Source organism: Antrostomus carolinensis, unplaced genomic scaffold, assembly GCF_000700745.2.
Source record: "Antrostomus carolinensis isolate BGI_N321 unplaced genomic scaffold, ASM70074v2 scaffold17768, whole genome shotgun sequence".
Taxonomy (NCBI): Eukaryota; Metazoa; Chordata; class Aves; order Caprimulgiformes; family Caprimulgidae; genus Antrostomus; species Antrostomus carolinensis.
This window is the reverse complement of record NW_010333847.1, coordinates 29-19097: the sequence shown is the minus strand read 5'-3', so window position 1 is coordinate 19097 and position 19069 is coordinate 29. Positions and strand designations below refer to the sequence as shown.

The 19069-nt window shown below is 35.8% G+C and overlaps 1 protein-coding gene across 1 annotated transcript in view; it reads right to left on the bottom strand.

Annotated features, from left to right (window-relative positions):
- The window catches only part of ATR (ATR checkpoint kinase), a gene marked incomplete at its 5' end in the record, with an annotated part of 32172 nt that extends 13315 nt beyond the window's left edge, over window positions 1-18857 (bottom strand). Inside the window, 20 exons of the mRNA XM_010174018.1 lie at window positions 108-285; window positions 670-761; window positions 1361-1452; window positions 2857-3021; window positions 3934-4112; window positions 4590-4797; window positions 5899-6036; window positions 6933-7053; window positions 7933-8048; window positions 9009-9122; window positions 9392-9598; window positions 11566-11691; window positions 12360-12453; window positions 13660-13803; window positions 13999-14129; window positions 15582-15674; window positions 16164-16349; window positions 16690-16884; window positions 17856-18023; window positions 18686-18857. Coding sequence (XP_010172320.1) covers window positions 108-285; window positions 670-761; window positions 1361-1452; window positions 2857-3021; window positions 3934-4112; window positions 4590-4797; window positions 5899-6036; window positions 6933-7053; window positions 7933-8048; window positions 9009-9122; window positions 9392-9598; window positions 11566-11691; window positions 12360-12453; window positions 13660-13803; window positions 13999-14129; window positions 15582-15674; window positions 16164-16349; window positions 16690-16884; window positions 17856-18023; window positions 18686-18857 — 2919 coding nt within the window. The remainder of the gene's footprint in view (window positions 1-107; window positions 286-669; window positions 762-1360; window positions 1453-2856; window positions 3022-3933; window positions 4113-4589; window positions 4798-5898; window positions 6037-6932; window positions 7054-7932; window positions 8049-9008; window positions 9123-9391; window positions 9599-11565; window positions 11692-12359; window positions 12454-13659; window positions 13804-13998; window positions 14130-15581; window positions 15675-16163; window positions 16350-16689; window positions 16885-17855; window positions 18024-18685) is intronic.
- Window positions 18858-19069: the final 212 nt, after the last annotated feature.

Sequence of the window (19069 nt, the reverse complement as noted above, 5' to 3'; positions counted from 1 at the left end):
GGGGGGTGTGACAGAAAATGCTTATCAATACCACCTATTGTTGAAATGGAAAATTCTTGGATTATGTGATTTCTGAATCTGAAAGTAGTGACATGAAAATCAGAAACCTGATAATATGCTCGTATCCTCGCTGATAGGATCCTCTTTCAAAGCTTGCTGCTGAAAGGGGTACGATCTGTTCTGCTCGAACAACCTTCAGTGTTTCATAAAATGCTGCTTCATTTTTCTTCTTGGCTGATAATAATAAGTGTCCCAGTCTGACACTCCAAGTAGTGGACTTCACATCTTTGGGGAGGGAAAAAAAGCCTCTCAAACTGTGTTACCTTAAGTAGCTTAATATGAACATGGTAATTTGTCTAAACTTACTACTGGAAAAATAAGTTTTTCTCAGAACTTAGTAATTGGATTTTAGAAATACTATGTAATTCCACTTCACAATCCATCCCGATAAACAGAGAAGAAATCTGGCCTTACAGTCACTTGAAATTTCTACTCAAAGACTATACAGTTTACCATCACATACATTTACAAAATCTAGAAGACTGTCAGAACCAACCCTCCACCCAGTATAACCCAAGATTAAAAAATTACAATAGTTGCCCCTTGTTTCAAGAAGATTAGATTGTCAAAAGTGAAAGGAAATATTAATATTTTGACATGGTAATTTACCTGAAGCCAAATAATTTTCCAGTAAATCCCATCGTGACAGTTTCCAGGCTGCTTCCACTCTATAAGTGTTCAATTCAGAAATCCATTCAGATCTATTAAAAGAAAACAAAGGCAATAAAAGTTTGTGCTGAACTATTTTTTTTCCTTTCCCACCTCTGTATGTTAGCTCTACATTATATTATCAAATATTATTTGAATAAAACTTCTCTTACTTGAAAAGAAGCAAGGTAATCTTGCTTCTAATAAAATTCAGTAAAACCAAGGATATGCATTGATAAAAAAATAATAGCTGTACAACACAATCCCACAAATTCAATTTCCAAGTAGTGTATTTAACTTCTATGGCATATTTTTAAATTACCATCTTGCAATCCATTTATCCTAATAGGCTACAGAATAGCTATGGAACAAGTAACATGCAAGACAATGAATGAAAGATTCTATTTAATAAAGTAAAGCACATACCAAGACTGCACACAGTGCAGACAAGAAGTACTAACATCTCTGGAAGTCTTGAAATACATGATTTATAGACAAAGCACTTAAAAGTTCTCTACCTTCACATTGCTAACTGGTTATTCTGGATAAGCCTCAAATGCTTGATAATGTGCAAAAATAGCTACTGACACACAGATGTAAAACAAGAGCTTAATATTACTTAAATAAACATTGTATTAGATGCTTACAGTACCTGTTTGCAAGCACTCCATTGACCTGAGTAATTACAGTAGATAACTGACCAAGGCCTAACATGGACTTCACTACACCATGATAATGAATGATCTAGACATAGGAAGGGGGAAACAAAAAAAAAAAAAAGAAAAAACCACACATACATCAATGAAACTCATGGCATTCTGAAGGAAGAATTATGTTTGAATGCCTTTTATAATAAGAAAAGGCATAACCAATTGTATCATAAGCTAAATGAACATTCAAAAATGTAAAAAGTCTATAATTACCACAGAACTTAAATCACCATTGGCAATTTTTGGAATGCGCCTCATCACAAATCACAGGATCACAGAACGGTGGGGGTTGGAAGGGACCTCTGGAGACCACCTAGTCCAACCCCCCTGCCAAAGCAGGTCTGCCTACAGCAAATTGCACAGGAAGGCATCCAGGTGGGTTTTGAATGTCTCCAGAGAAGGAGACTCTGCAACCTCTCTGGGCAGGCTGTCCCAGTGCTCGGTCACCCTCACAGTAAAGAGGTTTTTCCTCATGTTTAAGTGGAACCTCCTGTATAGTTTGCTGTTAGTATATTAATACCCATATCCGAGCTGTGAATAAAAATTTGATTTAAAGAAATGATCAACAACAAGAAGAAAAGTCACTGAAAGGAAATAACCCCAAAACCGAAGCAATTTCACTCTTCATAAAAATGTTTTCCATACTCTGGGAATGAAGTAGGGCCACCAAAACACCCTATTTACTACACCTGTTACCAGCTGTGCTAGATAACCTCTGCTTCATAGGGAAGTACCAGAAACCATAGAGATACTCTGGTCTAGGAAACTTTTACCAATTTCCATTAGAAAAGTATTTCAAATATAGAAAGGTAATACATGTCTTCAACTTTCTTTTTGCATCTATCATCACATCTCTGGATATTCACTTTGGTATACAAAAAAAGCATGAAGGTTTTCCAGTACTGCTCAGCTTTACCGTACTTTATACTTAGATGTTCCAAATAAAGGAAGGGAAAGGGGAATGGAAGACAAATAATCCTAAATTTTCTTTAATCCATTTCCACCTGCTCTTATATTATGAACATTGTCCCTGGAAGTCAATAATAAAAAATAAGTCAGAATTACTTTGAATGAAACCTGTGGTAACTCGCTTTAACAGTTCTCTTGGCAAGTACTAGTACCGATTGTTACTTAATCCAATTCCAGGCATTCCCAAGCAAAGGCTGAACTTTAATTGCTAAGCTGTCCTAGCAAAAACATGGGCAGAAGCATCCAACTATTAACCCAAGCTTGCAAGTTACAGTATAAACCCAATAAGAGATTTGTTTCAGTTCATAAATACTTCCATTAGCAATAATTACTCAGTGACTGCCACAGTAAACTCTTATGTTTCCACTTTACTTAAAAGATCCTCAAGAGGAATTTTTGGCTTAGTCTTATCTTAGTTAAGAATATTAATAATATTTTTTTTTTAAAAAAGATTTTGCCTTGTACTTACCTGATCAGGTTCCAGTTGGATAGCCCTATCATAACAGGCTGTGGCATCTCTTAACAAGCCAATACTTTCATGTTCAAGGATTTGTTCTTTGAGAGATGGTTCTGCTTTCCGAATTGCACTCACCCCAGCTACTCCATCTGGCTCATGCATAGCAGCATACAATTTCTTTATTCAAACAGAATTGTAAATAGACATTAAAAACAGCTCTAAGACAACAAGAAGGTATTTTATATAGAACATGCTCAGAATGACAAGCCATATTGAAAATGGAGAACGAATTACTCTGTAGGACTTCTTGGCACTAAGCTTTCATGGAACACATCAGTTTTGCTGGGTTACTCCCAAAGTTGAGCCTTACTTTTGCTCAACATACTGTAATACTCATTATCGCATACTACCAAAAGAATAAAACATCAAGTTACCTGAAACAATCTGTGTAAAGGGCAAAATAAGTATCTATTATTACATGATAAAGCTGTATAATATGAAGGTTCAGACTACTTATGGTGGAAAAGCAATATACTAAGTTTTTCAAATTTGAAATGACACTGAGGAATATAAACCATAAGGAACCACAAACAGGCTCATCCCACAGGTTAAAATACTTCTTGAAAATAATTTATATTGTTTTCAACACCCTTAGCACTAGCTCTTCCTCTACTTTAGTATAAGCCACTTAGCTTTCCTTCAAATGTGTTTTGGCTGTTTTGTAGTTGTTTTTTGTTTTGGGTTTTTTTGTTACTATAGTTGGCTGTGTTTTCTCTGACAAAAGGCACAAAGTTAACTAAAAGCAATAAATGGTATACTTTCAAGAAAAATACATTTAACTATTTTCAGGATTTTACAGTCTTTTATTATACATAGAAAGCTACTCCTTCCTCTTCATATAAGAAGCATGCCAAGCAAGGGGAAGTACTAAATATTGCTGAAAGACAGACAACTAATCACTTGTATCCAACAGCAAGAGCCTGACTACATCTTTTCTTCTTCCCACTTCAGAGAAGAATTTGACAAAGCTTTATTTATCTGTGTCTAATTTAAAATAAAACAAACAAAAACCAAAAAGAACTTCAGAACCTGAAGAAATCCAAGATGCTCCTGAATATTTTGTTTCTTCTCTGTAATGAATGATTCAAAGTGCATCACAGCCCTTGTGTAAGCCTTAGAGCGAAAGGAAGCCACAGCTAGTGTATCCTGAGGTATGAGGTCTAGAAAACGTGTCACATTTTGGTATTCTCCATAGTCCTCACTTGATGCTATACAAAAAAACCAAAAAAGTCAAAAAGTCTGTTCATTGAGGTTTCATTTAGAAGAATTACATTATGCATTAAAATTCAGATAATTAATTTAACAATTTAGTGAGATAATCTGATTAACTTAAGAACACATTTTTTTCTTCTGTCAACAATAGTTCATTTGAAACAATCCTAGTGAACTTCCTGTATCAGTACAGAATATGTTACATTGAATCTTCAGAAAATAACCAAGAAGTTAACATTTCATTTTTTAATTTTGAATCTGTATTTCTTACAAAAGGCATTCAAAACAATGGATTTGAGGTGGGAGGGGGTGGAAATCACAATATGATAGTAAGAAATCATAAAAAGGACTAACATATTCATATGCATATATAGTAATATTGCATTTTGAAATGGTCATAATGTGAAGTGGCAAATTTAAATACTTATTTGAAAAATGTAAATGCCACCTTAAACAAAATAAGCATCACTCACTTTTTGGATCTCCTCTGTCTTTGCTAGACTTGCTAGTATTTTTCTCAGCAATAAGTATTTGAAACTTATGTCTAGCCCACTGAGTGAGATGATCTAGCATGGAGAACACCGTCTGTGTGCTCAGCTGACTTAGATCAGATGCACTGTCTTCAAGTCTCCTAGTAGACTGGTCATCATGTTTCAGAACAGCCATAATCTCCACATAAACCTACACAAACATTAACATGATAAAAGATAGAAGCACCATACAGGCATCAAAATAGTAGGAAACAGACACAAAAATCAACCTAAAATACTAGATATTTTAATGGTATATTTTAATAATTTCGGGCTTATTTACAAGCTCTGTTTGTCCCACAATCTTAAGAAGAAATGGCAAACTAAGCAGTTGTTGTTGGGAGATTTCATACAGGGAGAAAGCCTTTGAAAAGCAAACCCTTGGATTTGGAATAACCATCATGATTATTGGAATTTTAGGTCTCAAGACACAATGAATGCTGCTGCACTTCTGCTGCAAAAACAATACTTTTGTATTGGTAAGAGTCCAGTGATCTACTGCCTATCAGATCACAGATCTACTTTTTGCTTATATTTAAGTAAATACCACACTGAAAGACCTGGTTCCTGTTTGTTTTAGACAACAAAATACAAGTTAAAATACATAAGCAATGGTTATTGTGGAGGTATTTGTTGACAAGAAAAACCAACACATACCTCTACACACTCACAGTGTTTAAACACAGATACCTTATCTTAGCTGTGAAATTTAAAATTAATAGAATGTAAGTTATATTTTTCAGTCTCTTCAACTTCTGCTAAAGCAAAATGAAGCAAAGCAGACTGTATGATTCTCTTCTCCCCTATCTCTGCTTTGCTACAAGACATCTATGAATCCAGTAGCTAAATAGTTTTTCCACTTAAATTGTAAGTGTATGCAAGGGAGAGAAAAAGTTATGGGTCTGAATTCTTGGAAGTATACAAGTTCAATTTATTCCTTGTGTTACACTCTCCTCCTCTTTGTATGACTCCAGCTCTTGATGTTACTGCAGTCATAATTAACTGCATAATATCTCATCCTAGGCCCTACTGAAGAAATAGATGAAAATCCACAGACAAGTAGTTCAAAACAAACTTGTACAAGTATATTCAAAACTCCATAAAAAAAATATTATTATCACAGGAAAAAGAGTTTAACACCTATACAATTTGTTCATGTAGGTCTACAGTGATTCTACAGAGCTGAACAGCTCTTAGGAAGAACAGGTCCTGAACATTCCTATGAAGAACACTACCTTCTTATACATCTCACCTCTTGTTGATCCTCTTGACTGCAACCCAACAAAACATAGACAAGGATGTGTGGAAGCAGATAAATTGTCACTTTATAGTCATTCTTCATCATAATACTGCAGCAATCAAAAACTTTTCTGGCAAGATCATGTCGCACCTACAGAAAAATATTATTTCCAGAAAAAGCATCATTACAAAAGTGCAAATGCTTGAACAATTAATAGGTTTCTTTTTGTTAACAAGTAAAATTATTTGATAGAATAGAATTTGTAAGATATTTGTCTTCTATAGAAAGTTCATCAGATGGCAGCTGCTATTACATGTATCAATTGATGATAACACAAAAAGAGAGGCAAGCTTTGCTTATATGTTCCACTTTTCCATGTCTTCTACACCATTGTAAACTTGCAGCAGCCTTAAAAAAAAATCTTAAGGCCAAGAGTCTACTACTGCACTCAGCCTCTCTTCTGCCCTTAAAAGCCCACAAAATCTAGGAAATAATGAAGACATTCAATTCTTCTGTCTGAAATAGAAAGAGGAAAGTGTAACTACTGAGCTACTGTGGTTAAATTAACTTCTTAAAGCAGCTGATTTAGAAGTGAAATTTTAAGTGGGTCACTTATATGTTGGAAAGGGGAAAGGACAGGAAGAAGAAACAAGTACTTTTCATGTGCTGGGACTGCGGATCTATAGGGAAATGAAATAAATCTTTCCGAAACTGAGAAGATAAATTTGAGGTTTTCCAGAAGCATTTCAGATACTTTTCAGAAGCATTTGTCAGTGCCTTCAGTTGTACAAGAGTCTCTGGACAAGGGCAAACTTCCTAGACTTTTGGCTTTGATGTTATGTGTGAAGCCTAGCCAAGAAACAACAATTCTGGGGCAGGGAAGGTGCATGGTTACCTTGGTGATGCAGGAGTCTTTGGGTATGTGCTTTAACAGGCCTATAGCAAATAGGTGTATTTCCCCAACCATCCCTGACTTTCAGAAACGGAAACATGGCTCAAGAACTGTTGTATACACACCAATACAGACAGCAGATTTATTCTCTTACCTTTGTTATGAGATAACCTGCCCAAGTAGCTGACCATTCTGCAAAATTGTCACCTAATTTGCTTAAGTAAATTGGCTTCTTCATCTTAGACCAATTTACAGCCTTTTGATAACTCTTGTACCTGTAATTTTAAAATATTAATTTAATATAATAAATAACAATAGCACACTGTTAATTATGAAGTTCTCTAACCAGAATCATATTAAGTTCCACCTTCTAATTTTAAAAAAGAATTAAGAAAATACTTTCAGTAGTCAGCTTCTTTTAAAATAGAGCTTCTTAAAATGAAACATGAAAAATAAACAACCTAAGATGTTACACAATTTTTAAGTATACTCGAAAGTGCTGTTCAAATCAGTTTTAAGAAATGCAGTTTGATAAATATCTAAGTACTATCTTTTTGACATAAAAAACTCAGAACACATATGAAAGCCAAGAAATGCCAAGAAGTTTGTTTTCTAAAAACGTAAAACTTATGACAGATGAGCATGACTGTCTTCAAGAGGAAATGGAAATGAAAGATTGTTGATTATTTCAAATTAAGATGCATACATCATTTAAAGTTTTCCTCCCATAATTTTTATAATTAATTCAACAAAATGAAAAGTCAAATTAAAACCCAACAAGCTCCTCCTACTTCTATAAAGTGTAGCAGTAAAGGAATATTACAGTATTTGAGTACAAACTCAAATCCTAGTGAGGATTTGTACAAAGGAAAGGAAACAGAAATAAAAGCTTCAAAACATTGTATCAGACAATGCTGTGGGACAAACAGGTAGATCTGGGCAAAGTTTAAGCTGACATTTTCGCTTGTTTGATTTATAGAGAATTACATTCAAGGAAGTGCTAATTCAGCTTTACGTAGAAAGACCTTGTTTGAATTTTGTATATGCACGTATCAGTCTTCACAGAAGAGTAACAATCATAAAAGTTATTGCTAGCTGGAGAAAAAGTTGGTTTAGAGCTGTTAAGAACAGAAATTGCCTGGGTTGTTATATACCGTGTTTTTAAGTGAGGTTCCAAGATCTCCTGCACGTGCTCAGGAAACCTCCTCCAAAGCCTGGAGCCTGGGCAGTCAGTGTTTGTCTCTCTACAGTCATAGATGGACAGTAACTCCTGAAAAGGCACAGTTCACATGACCAAGTTAGCACTGCAAATATTTCATGACCACAGTAGCAAAAAAAAACCCAAAAAAAACCAACAAACAACCGAGCGCACATACAGAAGTAATGAGATAGACGTTACAAAATGCTTAATTCAGAAATTATAACTGCAAAACTCTTATCCAACATTGTTAATCCCCTATTAGTAGGCAGTGTCGATATCAGCTAACTATTGATTCCCCAGATGCTCCGTTTGGTGTTTGGACCACATTATCCCATATTCTTCACATTTGCCAATAAACCAGGGCTAGAAGTTAATCTGATTCCTCCTTGTGCATAAGCTAATGAAATTTTCTTATTTTGGTGACTACACAGGTCCACTTATTTTCGCCTGGAACAAAGAACTGTCCTGAGGTTTTCACAAAGATATTAAACAGCAACAACAACAAAACAAACTAACAAAAAAACCCCATCAACCACCCAATCAGCTTGGACTTGGCAAAGCAGCACGGAAGACTAGACTCTGAAAATAAGGGTAGGCTCCCTTTCAGTTGCTTCTTAAAAGTGTAAGCAGCAACCCTCTTAGGAATACTTACTGCTTTTCATTTCTGCCTATGGAACCTGCACCATTTCTAAGTTAGTCTCAGGATTACTCCCTGAATCACTATGTATGGACTGTTAGTCACCCCTGAAACATCAGATCTCTCCTTCCTAAAACATTGTGACACAAAAGCAAACAAATATTTTATTTGACAGCTCCCCAGAATTCTAAGTGAGCACCGAGGAGTTTAAAAAAAGAAAAAAAATCACTAACCTGAATAACCTTTTACCTTATAATTTAAAGCTGTATAGGATGAAGTTTCAAATATTCAAACGTGTACTTCAAAATGTACATTGATATTGCATAATTCTAAATTCAGTGTGATAAGAAATAATTTGTGAAGAAAAAATAGGATTTAATCACATATCTTACCTGAATCGCATAAGCTGCAGAATCCTGAGCACGAACATTATCAGCATAAGCAAGGAATGCTCTAGTCAGTTCCATTAATAATCCATAGGCAAAATTTGGATCCTCCACACCAGCCTCAGCCACAAACAGAACATCAGTTTTATTATAACAAACAGAGTTAACAGCTGTATCTTTAATCTCTAAATAATCACTTTGAAGCCTGACTTCAAAACTGTTTTAGATGATGAAGCAAATACAGATTTTCAAAGGTCTAAAGATAAGAGGTTCCCTGCTCCCAAGCACTTTAAAAAAACCCCTTAATGCTAAACAAAAAAAATGCTTAATGGTAAAACAAACCCCCACAATCTTAATGCTAAACAAAACACTACAGCAACACTTCTTACCACAAATGTAAAATGTTTTCCTTGAGTTTCACTCGTTGAAAAATCGAGCCTGCCAGGATCTATGGCTCCCAGTTCACCTAAGCATTCTCCACAAAGTAGTCGGGCTTGAGAATTTGCATCCTGGCAGCCAATGAGAAGTACAGTTACCAACTGGGAGATGACTGGCTCCACAGTTTCACTGTCTGTTACATACTTTATCAATTTTTCCTAGGAAGTAAAAAAATAAAGATGAGTTATTTTACAACCATGTTTATGGACATCTTGGAAATTTTCCATCTGTAACTCACTCTTCATATTTCATTTACCCATGACTTTAGGTTACTGATTCAAATACTGCCATTTTGTAACTACAGCCCAACTGCCCTAAATTGCTTGCTACCCTAGAAAGGATTAAACAAATTAATAAGAATGAGCGATTTTAGCCTCAATTAATACTGCTGTCACGACCAATACTGTATTTCACTATCGTACACCTCTCTACTAACTCCATTTTCTTTCCTCATCTTACCAAGAACCTCTCTTCCTTTCTACATTATCTTTTTCACTTCTCTCTCCCTTCTCTTCATGTGTTCGGATACTTCGTCTCAATTCCTTTCATGCAGCTGTTCTCATACCTTCTGGTTTTGCTGTCATTTGTATCCTTATTATTTCCCATTTGTTGGCCGTTTTGTCACTCTCAGTCTGACAAAGCCCAGGGTTTCAAGTCCTTTAAACAATGCCCATCATTTTAATTGGACGTCCTTTTTTTTTTTTCATTCTGGCCCAGCTTTTGTTCTCCAATTTTCTCTTAACAACGTGAAGATGTTTGCCATTGCTATGCTTAATGAAAACTGAAACCACAGCCAACATAACTGAGTGCAGTTTTGGGTGCCACAGGATAAAAAGGATCTAAAGCTACTGGAGAGTGTCCAGAGGAGGCCACTAAATTGGTGAAGGGCTTAGTGGGGAAGCCGTATGAGGAGAGGCTGAAGTCGCTTGGTTTGTTCAGCCTGGAGAAGAGTAGACTGAGAGGAGATCTCATCACGGTCTAGAACTTTCTCACAAGGGCAAGAGGAGGGGCAGGTGCTGATCTCTTCTCTCTGGTGACCAACAATAGGACCACAGGAAATGGCAGGAAGATGTGCCAGGGGAGGTTTAGGTTGGACATCAGGAAAAGGTTCTTCACTCAGAGGGTGGTGGAGCACTGGAACAGGCTGCCCAGGGAGGTGGTCATGGCACCAGGCCTGACAATATTCCAGAAGCATTTGGATAAGGCCCTCAGACACATGGTCTGAATCTTGGGATTATCCTATATTAGGGCAAGAGTTGGACTCGATGATCCTTGCAGGTCCTCTCCAACTCACAACATTCTATGGTTCTATGATAACAGAGTAAATTAAGTTTGATTTGCCTCAATTATTTTGCTAGACTTTTAACTACAGAAGACATGGCAAGATTTTGCTGATCTGAACTGCGAGAATTACTGGTTGGCCAGGAATATACACAATGATTGTTTGGTCTTTTAGCTAGGATTTTTAAAAATTTCTGACTGGAGAGTATTCCACAATCTTAAAGCTACTAAGGGGACAGGTGTATTTTTTTTTTTTTTTTAATAGGTCAAATACACCCCTCTGGGCTATTAACCACACAGATCTGTAAAGCAGAATCTTCAACTTGTACATGGCTATAAAATTTATTTGAACATCATCAATGGATTCAAATTTTTGAGAGTTGAAGGAAGAAGGAAAAAAAAAAAAAATCAAAGGTGTGACATGGTCACACACACCTTAATTCTTTCAGCTATTACACTAACACACAAAAAATGCTGGCTTTAATGTATTAGTCTCCTGATGCAAAGCCATACATGTTCTAAGAGAGAACAAGCTCACACAATTGATTGCTGAAATACACATCTTAGATACATCTTTCCTCAGAGTTGAAAAAAGATAAGAAATGTACCACTAGCCTTGCTGAATCAGCATCGCACAGATTTGGAGCATCTGAAAGTCCTCTTACAAGGAGACATGATGGAAAAGAATCCTTTCTCCCCATTATATTAAGAAACAGCTAGCTTAATAAATTGAGGAGAATAATACAGTTCATGTGAACACCTAGTAAGAGTAAGGAGTTTTACATTGTTGGTCCAGATGCTACTTTGATTTCTTTTGAATTCTACTAAAAGAGGTTTTCTATACCTGGTTTCTATATAATGTTTCTTTCAGGCTGGTAAGTGCATGAATACGAACATCCACATTCTCATGCTGAATAGCTCTCATAGACAGCTGCAGTGTTGTCTGCAAGTCAGTGCTTTTGGAGGATTCCTGCACAAGACACGACACAAGAAGTTCAAGTTAATTCTAACAGGAACGTGGTTAAGCAGCATCTCAAAGAACACAAGTGAGAACACAACAAACAATTACCTTTCTGCCTACATTCTCACCTATAACCATATAACCCTGTCTAATTTTCCTCAAAAAGCTGCTAATGATGGTGTAAATAAAAGTTATTAAATCAGAAGAAAATGCTTTGCTTTGAGCAACTCTTGATCTAAAAACAAGTTAATTTTTACTTTTGTTACCTCAAGCCCACTAAATAATTGCTACTTCCCATGTACTACCCAACCATTCTGAGGGCAAGCAAAAGAAATGGACCACAGAATACTCCCAGAAACAGACAAATTTTGTTATCTTTAAAGAGAATATGGAAGAGGGATCAAATTAAAATTAGCTTATCTTGTAATACATTCATTGACATAGCTAATACTGCTGACTTCTAATCTTATAATCTATTTAGTCTCAAAAAGATGAAAAGTCAGTGGTCAGGAGATGTTACAGAAACAACCATGTTAAACGTGAGCATCTCCCTCCTAAAGAAGAATCCGAACCTGCTTCAAAGTATTCCTGTGATACACAAATTCTGTTTTGTTGGAGGCAGGTAAATACTATTTCTGTTTAACAAAAAGTAAACAAATAAATAAAAGAAGGTGTACCTTTCTGTATTCCTGAAGGACGACCTGAATTTCTTTTAGTTCTGGAAGGTCAGGCAGAAAATATATTTCATGTAAGAAGTCTCGTACTGCATCCCTGATAGTTACAAAAAATATAGCAAACATTAGTTAGATCAGAAAAATCTTAAAAATCCATAAAAAGAAAGTAATGAAATGTAATTACTAGAAGAACAAAGGCTTGAAAAGCAGAAAAAAAGTAAATTCCATTAATTTTTTACTTAATTAAGCATACATATTAAACAACTTGTTTCTCTTATTACTCAACTAAGCCACAGGTAACTCTCTGCTATACTTTAAATTACTTTCTCTTTTAAAAATAGTTTTTGCCAAAGCTTTCAAAGTTGCAATTCACCTCTGCCACAACTGGCTCTCTGTATTTTGGACACTGGACAAAGGGTGAGAATAATCCCATTTGCTGTGAATCCAGTTTCAGTTTTCCTCATAAGAAAACACACAGCCAAAAAAAAGAATACTGTGACCCCAACACAAAGGAATCTCTTTCAATTTTGCTGCTATGGGCTTCTACAAGAGCCTTATTATTCCTATTGTCAGCTTTTATTTTGAATGCTGTTGGTATGATGCAGTGCAAGAAAAATGAAAGCCCAACAAAAGTAATCAAAATATAAACTATCACCATTCCTAAAAAAATAATAATTTTAAGCTACAAAACATAAGATAAAAAAGAATTAAGACTCAACATTGTCTTCAAAAAGGTAAAGTCACAAAAATGTAAGTCTTTTGTATTAGAGTCTGATTTTATTTTCAGTTGGTGTGGCCACTTGTGAAGAGGATGTATGAAATCTTATTCAACATTAAATTCCGTGCACTTCATAATTACAACTCTAATTACTGAAAGAAACAAATAAAGAACTAATTTCCTCCCTCTTTCCAACTCTGTACACTATCCCTGGCTTAGAGCAAATGTTAGCAATCATTGTTATTCTGTCTGCCTGCCCTATGGAGGGAAGTCATTTCCTGTACCTGCAGAAAAAAAATGCAGAATCAGAAAGCCCAGCAGGGCTAAGTATCTGAATGGGTTGTAACTTGGCCATAGCATCATATATTTTCATAAGGATAATATAAAAACACCTTTTTAGAGGAGGTTTTCACTTGTCAAACTTTTAAATCTCATTGTAATTTAGAGAAGCGGGAATTTTATAGGACAATACACTATTTTGCAGAAATCCACGTTTTCTCATCTCAGTGCTGGACAACTTTAATTTAGGGCTATCCTCATTCCTGTGGATTTAATCCATATAACTGAAAATATTTTGTACAGTACCTGTTCTCCACGATAAGAAAGTAAAATACGGCAGTAGTTTCTTTTGGTTGGATGTGTATAAGGGGCAATAACGCTACTATCACATGACTAAGCAAGGAGCCAAGATATGAATGGTCCAGACTTCGAACAAAACAGTCCCAGGCTCTAAACAAGAAAAAACAACAGAACAATTGTAATCAATGATTCTTCTCTGCATAAAGACATTTCAGGTGAGGCATGAGACGCATTTTAAGTTATTTCAGTTCTGTGGTTTAGATTATTGTCTAGAACAAAACAGAACAGTGTATTCAAGGACAGAAACAGCAGGTATTACAATATTTGGGTACCCTATCAGTTCACCTGCAACACAGTTCTGGAAAGTCATCCTTGTATCTTAGAGCTGTTCTCAATGTAGTCATCATCTTCACTCTCACTGAACTGATGTGCTTGGGACCCATGAGCTTCATTAAAGACATAAGACTGTTTAAAGCCTAGACAGAGAAAAGTAATTTTAGTGTATTAGATACTCAGTGAAACAAACACAAGTCTTATTTTCTAATAAAATCAGGCTACCCTAGCTTAAGAAATCGTATCTTATAATATATCAAATTCAGTTTGATGTTTCAATAAAGAATTTAGGGGTTAGAGAAAAAGAGAATGAAAGGGGATCTGTAACGACAGGATTGTAACAGAAAAGTCATTATTTAGGCAGCTGACAGATTGATGAGAGAAGAACTGTCGACACCAAAGGAGTTCATGGTTATAGAAGTCTATTATAAGACGTGATTGACTGTATGTATAAAGTTTTAGAAACTGAAAAGAACAAGTTTTGAAAATACAAAAGAAAAAAAGAAAATTGCATTAAAAAATGAAAGAACAAAACACCAGCAACAGAATTGACATACAACTTCTGGCAGAAGTGATTTGTAAACTTCATGGAACAGGTAACAGCTGAGTTGTTAATAGGACTCATGAAAGACAGAAGAGAAATACTGAGATGTAGAAAAGCAGGACATATTTCAGTCACAGTAACACTGTACCAAACAAGGTAGTACAATAGCCAGCATTACAGATCAGTAGCTTAGGAAGAAACCTGAGCTTGAGGAAAGGTCATGGTAAGGGAAACTCACCAAGAACAAAAAACATAATGAGAAAATACAGAAACAACATAAAGGTACAGCAGAAGAAACGCTATACAAATGAAGACATTCAGAGAGTGTGAAAACATGGGGCTATGAAAATGAGCACATCTCAACATGAATACCTGAGAAGCAAAAAAGCTTGAAAGAACACCTGAGAAAATGCAGTCCATCAAAGTCAAGGCTATATACACCCTAGCACTGAAAAATTCCCTACAGAATTCGTCTGCGCTACCTCAGTGAGGTGGCTAAAAGCCCTGTCTTGTGGTTAGAAGCATGGCCCCAGCAGAGCAGAATTTTCAGACTTTGTATCAAGGTGTGAGCTCTAATTTCTCTAAATGCTCTCTACTATAAAGCTGAAAAGAGCTGTTCTGTGAGAAGCAAAACCAATAAAGCCCAGTTTCTCTTGGATTTGCATCTTATTTTCTTTAGCTTTGCCCTTTGGTGCCCTTATAATCCAGTTCCTTGCAGTAACTCCAGTTTTCTCCCCTACTCCCTCATCCTCCACTTTGTCTCTCACACATATAAAACATGCACTTGGATTGCTCCTCTATAATTACTGGTTGAGTGACTTATTACACATACCGTGTCTGACTGAAATATGTACATGAGCTGACCATTAAAGAAACAAAACAAACTTACACAGAAGTCCTACCCACAGTGAAACCATCAGTTTTCAAGAATTATGTGGGAACCTTAGTATCTTTGAGACTTCAATGACAGCTGCACAATTATGTAAGTAAGTCTGGATTAAAATAGTCCTTGTTTATCTTTATTTTAATATTCAAAATTAAGTTTACATACCATTTTTTTATCCTCAATGCCAACACTGGAACTCAGTAACTGCATGTTAAAAAAAGCCAAGATACCAAGCAATTTAGGTTGCAGATAATCAGCCTGTGAAGGAGGTGAAAAAAAAAAAAATAAAAAAAAGAAAGAAAAAAAGAAAGAAAAAAGTAAAAACCAAATAATCTTACTATTAGCACATTCCTAATCTTAAGAAATTAAAAAGCAAATATGAAATGCTAACTCTGAAGGATAAATGAGAAGAATCCCAAATACATACCCTGCTCCCTAAGAAATACCAGTGTTAATGAAAGACATCCCTATTAGGTTGTAGGGGGTTTTTTTGTTTTGGTTGGATTTTGGGGTTTGTGTGTTGGGGTGGCTGGGTGAGGACTTGTTTAGGGTTTTTTGTTTTGTTTTTTATGCATATTTGGTATGCATCTCCCTATTACAGCAACACTTAATATGAAATGACAGCCTTTCCTCCACCTTTTGCCTCAAATAAGTGATGTTCAGAGAACATCAAGTTGTCTTCACTCTCAGACTGGAGAGAAAAAAGTTACTGAACAAAATTGAACACTAATATTTTGACATTCTTACCATTTGTTCAGGTGATATTATTTCTCTAGGTCCCTGATAGGGATCATCATGAGATGCAAATGAAGCCAATATTGACAAACCATTGAAGACTTGTTGATAGTGTTCTCCTATACGCAGTAATAATTCATTATGTAGTCCCTGGTAGTCCTGTCTCAGCAAGCTGCCAAGTTCTATCTCGGTCTCATTCTATAATCAAATACCAAACAGAAACCAAATTTTCATTTGCAACTTCAATGAAACCAGCACACTGAGAGACAGGAGGCACTGGGATCTGGTTGATTTACCAGAAATCAAAGAAAAAGCTTCCAACCAGCTCAACATTAGATAAACTGAGTTTTTAAGTTTGCAAAATACAACAGTTCCTCAGAGTCAATGGAACAGATTATAAATAACAAGAACAAAACTTCTGCATATACGATTTCCCACCTATGCTTTGCAAGACCTTAACTTAAATAAAGCAGAAAGCTCACTATTCAGCAATGGCTGCTCCTAATCTGCATATATAATAGAGTAAATGCCACTTTACCTTGAGGTAATGAAGCGCCCGCTCAAGCTCATCCTTGGAGCAGGAACAGACCAAATGAGAGAAGATGTATTTGAAGTTATTGATCAGAATCTCTCTTCGGTTTACATTCAGCTGTTTTGCTATGGTTCGAATAAGTGTGGAGGCTGCAGGACTAGCCTTGGCTGCAAGGTCAGGAAGCAAAACTTGTAGGGTGCGCTGGTAAATTAAGAACAACACTTAATGGGAAAAACAAATAAACAAAAAAATCCCTCCAAAAACCCAAGGTTCAGCTTTGTTCCATTTATGTCAGCACAACACCACACATCTCCGGTCATACATATGACCATAGATATTAATAAAGAACTTTAATGAGATGGTAATACCTAGTAAAAATGCAGATAAAAATTACTTAAGGAGATGCTTCACCTAATCAATACTGAGAAGCATGCAAACAAAAAGCAAGCTACCATTTTTTGCATACATCCAGATTCTCCACAAAAGGAAATCTTAAAAAAAAACCCAACCCAAACCACTCCACAAAAAAACCCCACACCCACATATATCAACACCCTCCCAACCTACTACCAATCAGCTAGAACACTGCTTACTTAACAGTTGTGCCTTTCCCATCTACCAACAAGCAAAATACAAGTATGAAGCTACTTAGGCTTCAAGTATAACAGATATGTAACCAGATCAAGCAGAGATCTACCCATGGAAGAACAGCTTTCTTCAGCTGAAACAAGAAAGCAGACACCATGCAAAAATCATGTCTTACAAAGAATCTCTCCAAGTGCACTAAATCATTAATGTAGATATACTTGATGAGTACTCCAGACCTTAGTTAGTTCACTATTTGTCATACTTGAATTAGCACTGTAGCCATCACTGTAACTTCTTGATAAAACTGCTCCTCTCCATTTGAGCTCCAAGTTACAGCAATCTCAAAGTATTCTATATAACAAACAACAGCAACTAGAGAAAAAAAAATTCACAGAATCACAGAATGCTAGGGGTTGGAAGCAACCCTGGAGATCATCTAGTCCAACCTCCCTGCCAAACCAGGTTCGTCTAGAGCAGGTAGATCTGTGATAGTTGTGGAAAAATTGTGAACTATAATAGAAATCCACAAGCATACACACACACACACACACAAAATCAAAAGTATAAAGGACTGACCAACTTACTGAGAGAAAACGATTTAGATCTGGAAAATCAAATACATTGGCAATCTCAGATAACATGTCCAGAGCCATTTCTCGCTGATGAGCAGCTGTTTGTTTCTGTAGCTCATTACCCTGGCATGGAGCACTCAAAACTGCCATCTGGCTAGAGTGCAGGGATTCCACTAGAAACTATGCAGAAAGAAATCAAAATTTCATATTATTTTCCCCTTTGTCACTTCCTAAAAATTAACACAAGAGTTTCACTCCTCTTTCTATACATCCATTTTTCTTTCTCATTTGTTGCACATATATCTACAATTATTACTTTGTGATAGAACTGTATCATCTGCTTAATAACTGCATTTAATTTTACAACCTTGGATTCAGACATTGCATTATTAAAAAAATACACAAAATCAGGAAAGTCTTTTAAACAAAATTTCTGTTGTTAGGTAATAGGTAAAACAAAAGAACAAAACAATCATGTCAGTATCATGCCTGTAAAACGTTTACTTCAATTCCAGTTTTAAATCATAGCCTCTTGTAACAATGCTACAACACAATGCAAGAAACTATATAGTTCCTCTATTTCAGCATGACAGCACGTAGGGAATAAAAAAAGAAAAGCAATACTGCTGAAGGGAGAAGACAATGGCAAAGTCAAAGATTTCTCATTCCTTCCTGAATGTTTGTGAGGTCTATTTTGTTATGTTGTTTAAATCATCTCTTTCTTGTCCTTTGAGATTTCATCTTGTAAAATATTGTAATTTTTACCTTTCATACCATTTTCAAATTACACAAAAAGAATCTAAACATCTGTCTTTCAAAACCACCAACTCTCTTCTTTTTACCTGACAGATAGGCTTCTTGTACTGACTGAAAAAAGCTTGCAGCTTTATGGACTTTGCTGCCGCCAGGGATCGAATCTCTGTGTATGCTGCTCCAGCCACAGAAGCTGACTTGGACAACAAACAGTGCAACAAATGCAAGAGGGCAAATGGTACCAAATCTCCTTTTGATGCCCTTACAAAGTAAGCAGAAGAAAAATAATTAAAAAGGAAAAAAGAATCGTTGTGTCAATAAAATGACTTAAGAATATACAATTACCACAATGCTAAATGGCTCATCACTGTACTTGCATAGCTTATCTGTACTTTATATGTCCAAGCAGAAGAAAATGAGGAATATTCCATATGAATCTCTGGACAAAGGCTGACCTTGAAATAAGTAATTAG